The sequence below is a fragment of the Uranotaenia lowii genome, chromosome 1 (genome assembly GCF_029784155.1).
Source record: "Uranotaenia lowii strain MFRU-FL chromosome 1, ASM2978415v1, whole genome shotgun sequence".
Taxonomy (NCBI): domain Eukaryota; kingdom Metazoa; phylum Arthropoda; class Insecta; order Diptera; family Culicidae; genus Uranotaenia; species Uranotaenia lowii.
The window spans coordinates 28,442,776-28,458,101 of NC_073691.1; the positions used below are offsets into that span (position 1 = coordinate 28,442,776).

The following is a 15,326-nucleotide window of genomic DNA, read 5'->3' on the forward strand; positions in this document are numbered from 1 at the left end:
AAACGTCAAAAACGAAAAAAGTGCAATCCCCAACGTAAACAGAACGATTTTCCACAGCAGTCTTTTACGGATATAATCGCATAATTCGAAAATTATTTAAGTTTTTTACCCTAGCAAAATATTACATATTGTACAAATATTTTTGGTTCAGTAATTTAGTGAAAGTGATTCTTTATCGATTCAGCTTAATCCACGGATTAGCGCCCGAAAATTTTGCATCACACAAGAATGTAGTTAACCGAACTACTCATCAGTTCACCTCACTTTAGTAAAATAATTGCCAGAGAAGTTTTTATTCGCTTAAGTTGAATTTTCACCGCCCATTAGTCCAACCGTAGCATGGACGAGCAAGTCAGCCAGGACTCGTGCGATGTGGAAGTGGTAGGTTGCATTTCCGTTTCCGGAAATACAAATTTTCATTCAAGGTTGCTCTATGTTTTTCACCAGATGAACAACTCCAAAGGGGTGCTGCTGAAGATTGCCAACCTATACGCAGAGCAGCTTATGTCCGATGTAGTTTTGGTCGTTGGTTCGAATCGGTATCCGGCCCACCGGGTCATACTGTGTGCCAGCAGCGATGTCTTCCAGGTTAGGGGGATGGTTCAATAGAAAATATATGATGATCTTTTTTAAATATTTATTTTTCTTTGCTAGGTTATGCTGATGAACCCGGAATGGAACGAATGTCGTGAAAGTGTTATAGAGCTCAAGGAGAGCCCAATGTGTTCGATGGTGTTTCCGCAGTTTTTGAAATATTTGTACGTGGGGCAGATTAAGGTTTCCATTCAGACTGTGATGCCGATGCTGGAGCTGGCCGATAAGTACAACATCAAGGACCTTGTCGAGCTGTGCGTGGACTATATGTTGAAGCACGTGGCCAAGGCAGCGACTCAAGGCTATCTGGTTTCCTGGTATCAATATACCATTTCGCTAGGCTGCAATCACGTCCAGTTGACGAGGGCATTGCAAAATTTTCTGAAATGGAATCTGGATATTGTATCAGAATCGAACGATTTTAACGAGCTGTGTGGAATGATACTGGTGATGCTGCTACAACAGAACGATTTGGTGGTACAGAGTGAATTTACGTTGTTTGAGTAAGTTATAGATAGGACCAGTTTCACTTTGAAAAGCTATAATTTTCTCCTCACTTTTAAGATACCTCGAAAAATGGTTATTCTTCAAAAAAGATCAGTTGGAAAAAGAGCTGGATATGACGGAGGAGGAAAAACTATACGAACTGATCAGTACCATCGAGGCCGTTTTCGTACATGTCCGGTTTGCGATGATGTCGCCGGCCGAGTTAGCCCAGATTCTTGTGCGACCCATAATGTCCTACCACAAACAATTCTTCGTCGAACGAGTAGCGATTGGGATGAGCTTCCATTCGGGTCAGGACGAACAAATCCGGGAGATTCGAAATCAACCAAATGGAGCGCTTCAGTTTACGCCTCGTCTCTATACCACCGATGTTTGGGGCCTGAGCATGACGATTCCGGAGTTTGAGCAGGTGGAAAATTATCGCAACTTTGCGGCATACTTTTTTTCGCAGAAAAATTTGTCCGAGTGTCATGAAGGTAAAGTCAAATGGTATATCTTTCAATAAAATTAATGATTTGTTGTTTTTTTTCAGAGCAAAGCGTTGCTTGGGAAATAGAATTTTTCCCGAGAGGCGTCCGCTACAACCGTGCCATGCTTATTGGGGTATTCAATATGACAAACAATACCGAAATTCCGGAGTCCATCATCAAAACGGTCCGGTTGAAGGTTCTGTGTCGAGAACGGCTAGAAGATGATCGGCGGTTTACGGTAAGTATTCTTTTTCACTTATCCCCAATTTCTTGCTTCATTGACTCTCATCTACTTTGCAAGATCGGTGTTCTGATCAGTGGAGTCCAGAATAAAATCACCCACGTGCGGACGTGCCATACCCGTATGGCGTACTTCTCGAACGAGTTTCGAGTGTTGAACATCGACAACCTCATTCCGTACGAAGAGCTGGAACTGAGCGCTGTTGATTTGAGCCCGCACCTGGTGGGAGAAAAACGGGACACCATCAGGATACAGGTCATCATTGCCCCGCTCGGAGAGTATGGTTGCTCCGAGGCGCCACCGTTAGAGTTCCGGAACTTATAACGTTGAACGGTCGTCTCCGGCACCGGAAAAACGAAAGTATATCTTTAGTTTTACTATTTTAAATATTTTCGTTGCGACTTAGAGCAAAATAATGAGCCACACAATTTATACCTAATAATTATATTTTGTTGAATAGTCGCCCGTTGAACGGAGCGCGGAGTAAACAAGAAATAGGTTTTCTTCTCTGCAGCCCCATTACATTTGGCGACTGGAAGCCAATCGATAACCTTTGCTATAATTTGTAGAACCCGAGAGACAGGTGTATCTCTCGATATTATCAACTAGAAGAATCACATAGATTTTACAGCAATCATGGAGATGCAAGGGCTCTCGTGATCCATGTACCAAACATGTTTTGCAAATATATCTTAAATGAACTGTGACAATTGACTGGTTGGTGGTAATTTATCATCTTTCCGAACCTTCCTTGATTTTACTACTAAACAAAACTTGCTGACATGGTAAATTGGGCATTCGTTTAGTAGCTTCTTTTTTAAATCACACTTTGCATCCCACCTTTTTCCATTATTGGAAAAAAACCTTTCGCCATTAGAAAGAACGATTAGGATGAATAACATCTACTTTCATGTCATTAAGAAAATAATGCATCAAAATTTAAAATCTTTATAAAATTTGTACAAAGTTCACCTTTGACTGCCATCTTCATTCACTATACCCTGAGCAGAGCAGCGGCTTTATGGTTGAGCAGCGGTCGATACACACGTGTGGACAAGAGTTAAAATTATACATGAAAGTTTCATTCGTGGTGTTTTATTGGTACACCTAAGCTCGCAAGGCACTACTTAGGGGGGCCACAACTTCATACATACGTCGTCGTCGTAGCGAGTAAAAGTGAAAACTCATGAAAAACTGTGATTAACGGGTTGTTCGGCTGGGTGTAGATTTTCTATTAATTACTGTTTAGCTTGAAATAGAAAATTACTTTTTTAACTGGTCCCTAACAACCGAGACGAAAAAAAATCATCTACCAGTATTGAAGTTTTATTAAAATTCTTACTTAATTTGACAAGCACTCACAATTCATAATCCAATTTAAATTCCTGAATATAATTATGTATCTTAAATTAATAACGAAGAATCTTGAATTTTAAATTAACAATTTCCGAATTTTTAATTTAGAATTACAGAATTTTTAATTTTAATTTTAAAAATTTGAATTTTGAATTTAAAATTTTGAATTTCATTTTTTAAAATTTTGAAATTTTGAATTTTCAATTAAAATTTTTGAATTTTACATTTTGAAATTTTGAATTTTGATACATATTTGAATTTTAAATTTCGAATTTTGAATTTTGGATATTGAATATTGAATATTGAATTTTGAATTTTGAATTTTGAGTTTTGAATTTAAAATTTTAAATTTTGAATTTCGAATTTTGAATTTTGAATTGGAATTTTGAATTTTGAATTTTGAATTTTGAATTTTGAATTTTGAATTTTGAATTTTGAACTTTGAATTTTGAATTTTGAATTTTGAATTTTGAATTTTGAATTTTGAATTTTGAATTTTGAATTTTGAATTTTGAATTTTGAATTTTGAATTTTGAATTTTGAATTTTGAATTTTGAATTTTGAATTTTGAATTTTGAATTTTGAATTTTGAATTTTGAATTTTGAATTTTGAATTTTGAATTTTGAATTTTGAATTTTGAATTTTGAATTTTGAATTTTGAATTTTGAATTTTGAATTTTGAATTTTGAATTTTGAATTTTGAATTTTGAATGTTGAATTTTGAATTTTAAATTTTGAATTTTGAATTTTGAATTTTGAATTTTGAATTTTGAATTTTGAATTTTGAATTTTGAATTTTGAATTTTGAATTTTGAATTTTGAATTTTGAATTTTGAATTTTGAATTTTGAATTTTGAATTTTGAATTTTGAATTTTGAATTTTGAATTTTGAATTTTGAATTTTGAATTTTGAATTTTGAATTTTGAATTTTGAATTTTGAATTTTGAATTTTGAATTTTGAATTTTGAATTTTGAATTTTGAATTTTGAATTTTGAATTTTGAATTTTGAATTTTGAATTTTGAATTTTGAATTTTGAATTTTGAATTTTGAATTTTGAATTTTGAATTTTGAATTTTGAATTTTGAATTTTGAGTTTTGGAATTTTAATTTTGAATTTTGAATTTTATATTTTTATAAATTGCCAAATACAAATCCGGAATCCAGGTTGTGAATTCTGCATTCAGATTTTAGAATTCGTACTTCAGATACTAAGTGTACCAAATGTAGTGCTAGCGGCTTTGGCGTAGTGGTTATAGTTTGAATCATCTACGCCAAGGTTCATGAGATCGAATCCCGATCATTGCCCACATAGTATCTACACTTTCTGTTGTCTGATGCTAACCACCATTTCTTCGAAAGATGGTAGGTACGCCTAGAGTTAAGGAAAGAAGAAGATTTTTTCAAAGAAACATGAAATTTCATTGAGATCCAATGTGTGTGTGTTCGTTTTTCATAGATCTCAGAAATTCCAAATTAAGAGAAAACATTCATTGAATCGACATTTCAAATTTGGATTCTAAAGTTTTGGAAAAGAAAGAAAAATTACGAAGATAAAAATAAAACAAACAAAAAACACAATTGAAAAAATAAAAATTAATTTAAAAATTTCAAAATGACAAAAAAAAACTAATTATTGTCAATTAAGGCTCTCAGAGCTAAGGGGGTATTAGTGCAAAAATGATCAATATTGATCAATCATGCCAAATGCAGGGGGCGGTAATGATACAGGATTTCTCTATGTATCGTGTGACCAACATCTTTTTACTAAGGGCTGGTGAATCTCGATTTTAAATTTTTTTCTTACCTCAGATTAAAGCTTTTTTTGCCTTGAGAGCATAGGAGATAAAAGCTTAACCCTTTCCTTCCCATGAGGTTTTTCACGTTTTAAAAATAGAAATATTGATTAACAACTAAAGTTCTAGAACAAAAGATACATTATTTTAGTCTACTTTTAAGATCCAGTTGATAAATTTGGGTTTTGAGGTGGATCATATAAAGCTTAGTTCTTTTAGAAATGGGACATTTACGAATGCCTGTATCTAAAAAACCATTCGTTTGAACGAAATACTTTCTATGAAGAAAAAGAAGGTAATGTTATGAACTTTTATGAAAAAATTTGAAAAAAAATATTTACCGTTTTTTGTTAAAGAAATTTCTACTTTATTCGTGGTATCTCCCATTGGCCGGCGCACACTTTTTTCAGTCATGGTATTGATCAGTTTCTCCAACTTATACTTCGTAAAATTTATATTTTAGGTAGCTTCACCCTCCTTCTTCAATTTCTGATACTTTTTGGTCCAATTCTTCTCTGGACACTGGAAACTGGAAGCATTTTAGTGGATACAGTTGTTTCGAAATGAACAAATTTGAATATTTTTGACCACATTTTTGAACGTTTTTTTTCGGTACCGGTTTTTCAGCTTAAGAGCTTTGGAACTATCAAAAAATGGTTGTTTGAGGTTGGATTTCAATGAGTCATCACTAGGCAACACTTTCAGCTTATCGAAGAAAATTGTTTTGGACGTTTCAGCGATCTACCCTTAGTTTTTCGTTTATTGAAAATTAAAAATGCTGGTATGAGACTCGACTTCCTTGATGAGCCTGAACCGTTGTTGCCGATCATGTGCTTCTCTCCAATGCTTGATTTGAACTTTGTGGACATTATTGACAGTGTTTGCATACTTATCCACCACAGAAACTCAGTAATTCTTTGAATAATCAACGGTTTTGTCAGCTATCAATTTGATAATGACGTATTTTCAAGGAAACTGTGCAAAATTATTTTTTTCTTTTTCTCTTGCATCGTACATATCTCAAAAAAGCGTAAATATTAAATTTTGAAAAAAATAGGTCGAATAGTACTTTTTACAGGCAACAAAATGCTGTCAAAATTTTCAATATCCAATAACTAGTTAACGAGCTATTGGCAAATGAAAGTGTCCCATTTCTAAAAGAACTAAGCTTTATGCTCCATTGGGAAGATAACAACACAGAGGGTGCGAACGAAAAATAAGAAATAACGGCCAAAATACAGGGAATTTCATCACTTTTTTGATCACAAATTAAAAAGATCCTATTTTGTGAAATATTTCTTGGGTATATCCAGCCCTCAAAAGTCAAACTATAGAATTTTTTGAAACTTTCAGTTTTGCCTTGAACAATGGCCGCCATGACACTTTTCGCCAGAGAAACAAAACATGCCATTTTTCGTAAAAAATCACGAGCTTTCGCAAATATTTTGAGACATGTGGTCATTTCAGTAGATGAAATACTTATCCTGAAGAGAAAAAACTTTTGACGGAATGATTTTCATGAGTATTGATAAAAAACTTAGCAAGATGAAAAGTACCTTTTGTTCCCAGTGTATCACCTGTGATCCACTTTACTTACTCGAAAATTTATATGTTTTAGTGGAAATCTAAGCAAAACATCATTTTATTTTGCTTACAAAAGCAATTTTCTGCACGTCAGTATTTTTATTTGAGGATAATTATGAAAACTTGTGAAGTTATTGAACATCAAATGACGACTTGATTTCGATCTGCCGAGCAAAAACTAGTGAATCGATTTTCTTAAAATTTTGTACAATGATTCTTTATTCGTACTTGCACATTCGATGAGAAAATGGTGTTGATCCAAAGCACCCAGTTCAAATGCGAGCTATGCGAAGTTGTGGATCACCTGTGCTACCATGGGAAGGAAAGGGTTAAATCTGAGGAAAAAAGCTTAACTCTGAAGAAAAAAGCTTAAATCTGCGAGATGTGCTCCACACGGATTGTATATCGTTGCCGGGACCTGGCAAAATGATTCCTATTATCTCACACTACATTAAATAAAGTCGTCAGATTTTATGGAATTTTCTCGAACTTTCTTTTCTTTTTGAAAAATATATCAAAAATCGCACAACACAAAAACTTTACAACAACCCTCTTATCACTTTTGTATTCTTTTTTTTTTGTCTTTTTTCCATTTATGTCATTTTGCTTTAAAGTTTTTGTTATTTTTTTCTCATTTCTTTTTTTTCTTTTGAGTTATTTTGACGATTTCATAATATTTTTTTGTGATTTTTAATATTAAAATTGATTTGTCTTGTTCGTCATTTAAGTCTTTTTTTTCTTCTGGCATTTCTCCACACTTGCAATATTCTCACGCAAAAAATATAACATGCACAGATAGCGCCGTAAGACTAAGTTCTTCTCTAATGAATATGGTTTAGAATTTCTATCTTGTTTAGTAGGTTTTTTACCCCTTAGTCTAACATATCAACTTTTTTTTGACTTATCATAGTTCAAAGTTAGTTTAAAAGTAAGAGAAAATAAATTTCGGCGATCAAAGGAGAGGGTTTTAAATAACAATCGTCCTCATAAACCCAATAAAATTCAGAAACTGGTCAATCGATACCGAAAGATGATCAAGCTAGCTAGCGAAAGCGCGCACCCATCAAACTTCCGCATTACTAAACGGATCTTCCTGCCTGCGTTGAAGTCGACGTCGAAGAAAACGCATCCAAATAGATAGGACTATACACTTGTCCACCGGAGCGAAACGCGCTTTCTATATCTGCTCAGTGATTTTTTTTTGCCTCTCAACTTCTTTCACTCCCTTTCATCTCGAGTAAGTCGAGTCGAAAGCATCGGGGCTGGTAGCAATTATGAAATTAATTATTTATAAGTGCGATACGATTTCTGCTGCCCATATCTGTATCTGTTTCAACTACTTACTTATTTTCTCCGCGAGACGCGGCGTCGATACAGCGAGCAAAGGGGGGGAAATAGTGGGCACAAAAAACAAAAGTTGAGCCACATTTTCACGGGGCGGATAGATGGTCTTAGCGTGGTGGTTGAAGTTTGTTTTGGAATTGCGTGTGCCATAAACACCCCAAAAAGCAACACCATCAGGCATCAGCCATCAGTCAGTTGTGGGCTAGGGACGTGTGTGAGCATGGATGCTCAGGCAATTCTCAACCGGTACCAACTAGGCATACCACCAACTCCAAATTGGGGTGGTTAGTCGGAATGCACTCTACCGGAACATCCTACTAGCTAGTTACTGGCTTGGTTCACCTCCTAGGTGCTGTGAAGTAGCCCGATAAAAACGGAAACTAGGCCAGTAACACGTCTCTTAACTGGATTTCGATCGTGTTTACTACAATTGAATGCATATAGGGAAAACCGTTCCGAGATCTGTTAAAAGTGTTTTGACGAGTCGAGTCTACCTGTAGGAATCAAGCCAGATTGATTCGGGTCGATCCTGGGCTAAACAGGAGCATTTGATTTTTCAGCTGCATGGTTTGTAGGGAATGTCTGTCAAATCTGATCCGAATGCATTTGTTACTTATCTTAACTCACAAATTTATTTCATATAGACTCAACAATACTCAACGTTTTTCTAACAATCAATCAAAAATTTCAAAGTGAATCGTTCACTTGTGATCACGTTTATAAAACAGAAAACATAAAATTCTAAGGAATACCAAGCACTCGTTAAATGATTCATAAACTTATTTTTTTAACATTTGTATTAGATACGCTTCGAGTTCTGAAGAAATATTTCAGGACAAAAAATTAAACGCCACATCAACAATCATACAGACTAGGTACCTATAAAAGGGCTAGAGAATGTCAAAAGGCTATTGGTGAAATGAAGAAAGTGTTTTGAATTTGATGAACGTAATTTTGAAGCGAATGTCGCTTCAAACAAGTTTGTCGCATATACATTTTTGATGGTTCAATGGATACCAGTTTGAACCCATACAAAACACTTATAATCAGTGAGTTACATCACTGGATCGTGTCCAGACACTGAAGAGTTCATTTTGCCTCCGGTTGAAAATTTCGAAAGTTGATAGTAACGTTGAAAAATGCATTTTACAAACGTGTGCCAAAAGCTGAAAATCAATCACTGTGTGGGGCAAATTGAGAACCCACTGGGGCAGTATAAGCACCATGAGCACGATGGCGAGTTTTACAGTTTTCAGCAACTGTGAATTCAAACCTAATCGGTTGGAAGCTAATTTAAGCTTAAGCAAAATTATTGCTATATTCTTCAAATTTCTTTCAACTTATTAATAGTTGGAATTTTATTTAAATTTCCAAAATGAAGTTTTGTTATTTCCAAATGTAAAAATCATTTGACGCCTGTTAAATAGTTTTGCTGCAGATAGCCAACAGACATTTCGTACCAAATACGAAGAAAGAAGGTTTTTATGGGATATTTAAATTTAGGCATTCTGTACTTGTTTGGAGAGCCTGGACAAACTTTCTAGCCGAAGAGGGAGAAAAAGCCGCCGCCAATGGAGATATTCGATTACATTATGACAGTTCTTGACGCCTTAGTGGTGCAAGGACTAATGCTTGAATGCCACTAAAAGACCGAGCAGGTCAGTTATTGATCGATCGAACAGATCAGCTCAAACGATGGACTGAGCACTCCGAACAAATCTTCCGAGCCTGGCCAACAAAAACCGCCGCTCGATGCGCCAACAGTAAGTCGCATAAATGGCGTCAACTCGGAAGTGCCCTCGCTGTCTGAAATATTTAGAAGCGGAATAAAAGACATGAAATCCAACAACGCACCTGGGATCGATTGTATCCCTACTGAAATGCTGAAAGCCGACCCTGCCTTTTTTTTACAAGATGGAAATTTGACTTCAAACCATAACAGCCGGGTGTTTGCTGCCGTGTATGGGTTCATCCCACTAAACCACCTTGGGCTTCGTGTGCCAGATGTGCCCCTTGGTTTCACCCTATGATACTACATCAAGGGGTAGGCTGTGCTCATGCACTTATACATCTCACCCTTTTCCTCTTTCTCAATTCATCTTTCTCCTTTTCTCTATCGCCAACTTCAGACTGGTACGGTAGACCCCGAGACGTGTACCGGTTAGGTAACGCTTTCATGGTAACTCACGCCCGTCACAGCATCCACTATCCCGGGGACCTCGAGACGTGTGCCGATTAGGTAACGCTTTCAAAGTAACTCGCGCCCGTCACAGCATCCACTCCAGCAGGATTTCTAACCACCAAGACATGGCCGATTGAGAAACTACCAAGCTAGGATCCCGTCGCGACCACCCCGAATGGTATCTCCGCTTCCTTTTGCTGCAGGAAAGATCGTAGCTGAGTACGTGAGACCTTTTAAGTCCCACCACACGTATGAGTCCAGATTAGGGTTATACCGCGCCTTAAGATCGCGTTGCTTTTGAATTGAAGTGTCATACGAGGCCCAAGACCTTCCGTTATAGTGTATTTGTTTATGCCGAGTGTTGCACTAGTGTTGCACTGGTGCACCACTAGGTGCTGTCAAACTGTTTGTTTATTCGGACGGTGTTGCACTGGTTTTGACCTGTCGGAGTTATGCTTACGGACGGTGGCCCACCGATAATTTTGCCAGTGTTGCGAGAGAGCGTGTGAATGAGGGAGGTAGCAACACACTGGCGACGATTTGTGTTTGTTTTTATCGGGTACGGTGGAACACTCCACGAGTGGAGAAAACAAATACAGTATTAGCTTGTCAAATTTGGTCGACTATCTCGCTCTCTCCGTTCATCATCTTTCCTGATTCTTATTCAGGGCTAGAAGCTACCATGCGGTAAAAAAGTAGGGCAAAATAGTTACTTTGAAGTGAAATTAGGGTAAAATTAGTAACCTAAACTAAACTAAAATAAAACGCTTGAAAGACAATTCTGTTCATTGAAAAACGTTTTTCGAAAGTCTCTTGGTCTCACTAGTAGAAAAGCACAATACGTTGGACAAAAGAGGAATATTTTAAATGAGCTTAGATAATTTAAGAATAACGACCGCAGAATCCTAAAGTTCTAAGGAAACAAAAAGATTGTACCCGAAGGACTAGGACAACTAAGTTCGACAAGAACTTCGAGTTTATTCATTCTCTTTGAAAAAAATTTTTTTTTGAAATTTCACTCTATAGAGTATACACCCAATTTCGAATTTTTCAATGTCACTAAAACAGTTGAAAAAGTCTAAAATTATATTGAAAAAAGTTAACAATTCAAAATAAATCAATAGAAACCAAAAATTTTAAACAAAGTTATTTTATGTGAGAAATCTACAAATTCAATTGAAAAACCAGCACATGTTCAACAAAAAGTTTAAAGATTATACTAAAAATTGAGTTAAGATTTACATTTACAGAAATTTCATTTCATGAAAGAGTCATGAAATAAAAAATTAGTAGGTCTGACTAAATAATGATATAAGATTGAAAATAGATAAACGACAAAATATTGATAAAAGATTGCAACTCAAAGAAGCTTAACGTAAAATTTACTTAGGATTCAATATATTTAATAACACAAAAAAGGCTTAAAAATTCTACGAAACTAATCTTTAAGGTAGAATAAAATTTTCAAATTTAAAACTAACTCAAAGAGAATTTACCTTCAAAAATGAAACATTTCCAAAGAGATTCACTGCAGACTTTATTGCATGATTTACATATCAATCATAAGAAAAATTTATTGAAAAAAAACGAGGTTAAAAAAGGAAGGAATTACAAAAAAAATCACAAATGATTTAACACAATTCACAAACAGATCCAAGAAACACCTCAGAAATTTCTTGGAATATTGTAGAAAATATACCAGTAAACCTCTAAAAAAGTACAGAAATTATTGAAAGTTATCGAAAACTACAAATAGGTTTTGAAATCTTAAATTGTATATTTACCAATCTTTCAAATGATTGTAAAATGTCTAGAAATAAAGGAACTGAGAAATGAAATATCTAATATTTTCGATTCAATTGGTTTCAATCTTGGTTAAACATGTAAGAGTGTCTCTTTAGGAAATATTTTATGTAATAAATTTATGAATAATACATTTTTTTTCCTTGACACGAATGCCAAAACGTTGGTGAAGTGTCACAAATAAACAAAAAAATACATATTTTCGAAGGCGAAAAACGATTTTTGTTTAAATTCAAATTATCATCCATATAATGTTTAGGGTAAGTGAGCCTTAATTTGGCATGCTCCTTATCTTGGCCTGCCAAAATGCATTTTGGTGTTTTTGATGTCAAACATACGCCAAAAAATGAAAAAAAAATCAAACATAACAGAAAATCGCATATTGCAACATTCTGCATAGCATTTGTTCACAATTGAATTCAAATGACTACGAAATAAATTTTTTTCACATGACAAACTGCAAATAAAATTATGATCTTCGGAAAAAATCTTAAATGAACCTACCTTGCTAGTGCATCTGCCAACTTCGGATTGATTTTAAAAACACACCTCTTCACGGAAAAATCACTAAAAATCACCGTTGGTTACAGCGAAACATGGCAAAAAATATAAAATTATTATTTACTCCAAATTACGTACATTTTTATCTAGAATTTAAGAAAATATAAACATTTTTTTTGCCTAATCTTGGCATGCAATTCCACAAATAGATGTATGTATGTATGTATGTATGTGTGAAAACGACATCAGCAGGCAGTCGGCAGCCGGCAGCCGGCGGCCGTTCGTCGGCCGACGGTGCACAGTGGTCTGGAAATTGAAAAGCCGGTCAAAAGTAAAATGAATGATTGAAATAAATTTAAAATATCATGAATGTATTGTGGACTAAAATTAATTCATTTATCTCTCAAGTGAACTCAAGCTTATTTGGCATCTTAGTTGGAATTATAGTGCTACAATTTGAGCTGCTCTTCTATGGTAAATTTCGAGAACTTTTCTTCTCAATAAAATTTACCTCTCAATAAATTAATTTACCGGATCCGAATCCGAATTGATATCTTGGATCTCAATGTTAAAGTTACTATATCCATACCCAAAAAATTCCACATTTTGAAATGAGGTTTAACGTATTTTGATTTAATTTGATTTGCTGCATATGTGTCGCTTAGAAAGAAATTGTTATAAAGCTTAAATTATGACACTCTAAATATTATGTTTATTTAAAAAAAATTATTGCACTGCAATGTTGGAATACTATGTTGTAACGAACTTGAATTTTTATTGTTTGCAGTTTCATGTGAAATCAAAAATAATATTTTGACCAAGTTTGTTTTTAATTATAGATCACTGTGCATCAGCAGGAGGTGATAACGTTTGGTCTCTGTTGGAAAGGAATATGCGAAAGAAGCGCTGCCGAGTTTGGGTGATGATTTTGCATGAGTGCGAGTGGGATGCAGCACGAATTTCAGCCAGCTTTTGAATTTGCTGTTCGCTTCCATTGCCTATAGTTTCCAAACGAATGAGTGAGATGCAATCTATTTCTATCAGACTGGCTGGAGTGAGCGGAAGTTTGTCTTGTTTTGCTTTCCCGGTGTACGCAAACGATTGCTAGAAAATTCCTTAGGGCGACATTTTGAATATGTATGATTAAAAGAATCTTTCGATGACTTAAGCTTTAGCTTTAGCTTGCTTCTTGCCTCGATCATAATAGTTTTTAAAATGTCGGTCCTCCTTTTATGGGAGCGGAATAAAAAAATATGAACATTTACTATCTTATGTTACCCTGTTAACTTCACTGGAAAGATATCTATCATGATTGCATGTTACAGATTTAGCAAACGATTTGTTTGCTTGATTAATGAACATATTTATGTTATGTTTATGCCATAGTTTGGAACTTAAAATAGAAATTATGAATACACAAAAACTGAAATAAACTAGTAATGCTTTTTGATGAAAGATTATAATTTTACATGCAAATATCAATTATAAAAATTGATTGACATTTCGTACTTCCGACTTTTTGAAAACAATACAGAACATTGATGTGCTTCCTTCCGGGATATTTTCAATGAATTCGTGGGGGCTGTTGTTGTATTAGTGAGGCAAGTTTTTCCTAGAGACGGCCAATTTAAGGAACTCATAAAGGGCCAAAATTCGGCGCGGGTGCTACAATAAGGAGCATTTCGATCGAAAGTTTGATCAGGTTTATCTAAAATTATCAACCATTTTCAAGCAAGGACATATTTTTACTGCATTTCAGGCTAGTAAGCAATCATATTTGTCGAAGGACTTTTGAAGGTACACATTACAGGTAGACTACAATCATGGGAAATCTAGTCAACCATGCCTTAGGGGCCAAGATTGGGTACATTCACCCTAAATGTTATACATCAAAGAAAAACAAAACAATAATCTTCCTTTACTGAATCTGAGCCATTCTTCCAATTTTGGTCGTGTGAATCACTCCAGGACTCGAACGGAAAGGGAAGAAAAGGAGGAAAAATTTAAAAAATAAGCTAAGAAAATTATTTAATAAAAATAGTGACTTTAGTGACCAAATTTCGAAAAAAGTGACTTGTGAGTGACCAGCCTGAAAAAAGTGACAAAGTTACTAAAAAGTGGCCAACTTCTAGCCCTGCTTATTAAATCGCGCATGATTTGCGAGATTTCGTCGACTATAGCACGCCACGACTGTTCGTCGCGACACATTTCACTCACAATAGTTTCAGCGTTCAAATTTTGAAGTTGTTGACGCCTTGAGCAGACAAAGATAGCATGTTCTGCCGATTCCTCCGTATCTACGCATTCCGGGTAATAAGGCAAGCTGATAAACTTAAACCGATGGAGGTATTGCTTAAAGCACCCATGACCCGAAAGGAACTGCGTCAGGTAGAAGTTGACCTCTCCATACTTCCGATTTACCCAGTCTGAAAGTCGCGGGATTAGCCTATGCGTCCATTTTGCGTTGTTCGATACGTCCCATTGCTCCTGCCACTTGAGCATTGACGCTGCTCGTTGAATTTCACGCACTCCTATAACAGCTCTTGCATTGTAACACTCCATATCCTCCGCCAGAGTTATACCGATGGGAATCATGCCCGCGATGACAAAAGCTGCATCTGCTGAAACTCGCATGGCTATCAGCCGATGTGTGCTGCGTAATTTGGATCTGTTGCGCTCTACTTCTATCGCGGAGCTCCAGGCCGCTCCACCGTATCGTAGTTTGGACAGTGCTACGCTCGCAAGGAGACGTCTCTTGCTACTCTTCGGACCATGGCAGTTCGGCATAATCCAGGCCAATGAATCGATGACTTTCGATGCACTTTCACAACAGTATTTAACATGTGCACCGAAACTTAAGCGATTGTCGACCATTACTCCAAGGTATTTCAGCTGCTGTTTCGAAGATGTCGTGTACCCTCTGTCGTGTTCTGTGCTTTTTTGCAGC

At 35.6% G+C, this 15,326-nt stretch overlaps 1 protein-coding gene across 1 annotated transcript; it reads left to right on the forward strand.

Moving 5' to 3' along the window:
- On the forward strand, positions 1 to 2,515 carry LOC129755844 (BTB/POZ domain-containing protein 17). Its single transcript, XM_055752538.1, has 6 exons — positions 1 to 381; positions 448 to 588; positions 655 to 1,097; positions 1,159 to 1,577; positions 1,634 to 1,809; positions 1,873 to 2,515. The coding sequence occupies exons 1-6, from the start codon at positions 340 to 342 to the stop codon at positions 2,134 to 2,136; spliced, it is 1,485 nt and encodes a 494-aa protein (XP_055608513.1). The 5' UTR covers positions 1 to 339; the 3' UTR covers positions 2,137 to 2,515.
- Positions 2,516 to 15,326: the final 12,811 nt, after the last annotated feature.

Bases quoted from the DNA above. Each gene is read 5' to 3' on its own strand.
- LOC129755844 (XM_055752538.1), top strand. From the start codon at position 340: ATGGACGAGCAAGTCAGCCAGGACTCGTGCGATGTGGAAGTG. The intron at 382-447 runs GTAGGTTGCATT...GTTTTTCACCAG, and splicing joins ACTCGTGCGATGTGGAAGTG to ATGAACAACTCCAAAGGGGT. The intron at 1,810-1,872 runs GTAAGTATTCTT...CTACTTTGCAAG, and splicing joins AAGATGATCGGCGGTTTACG to ATCGGTGTTCTGATCAGTGG.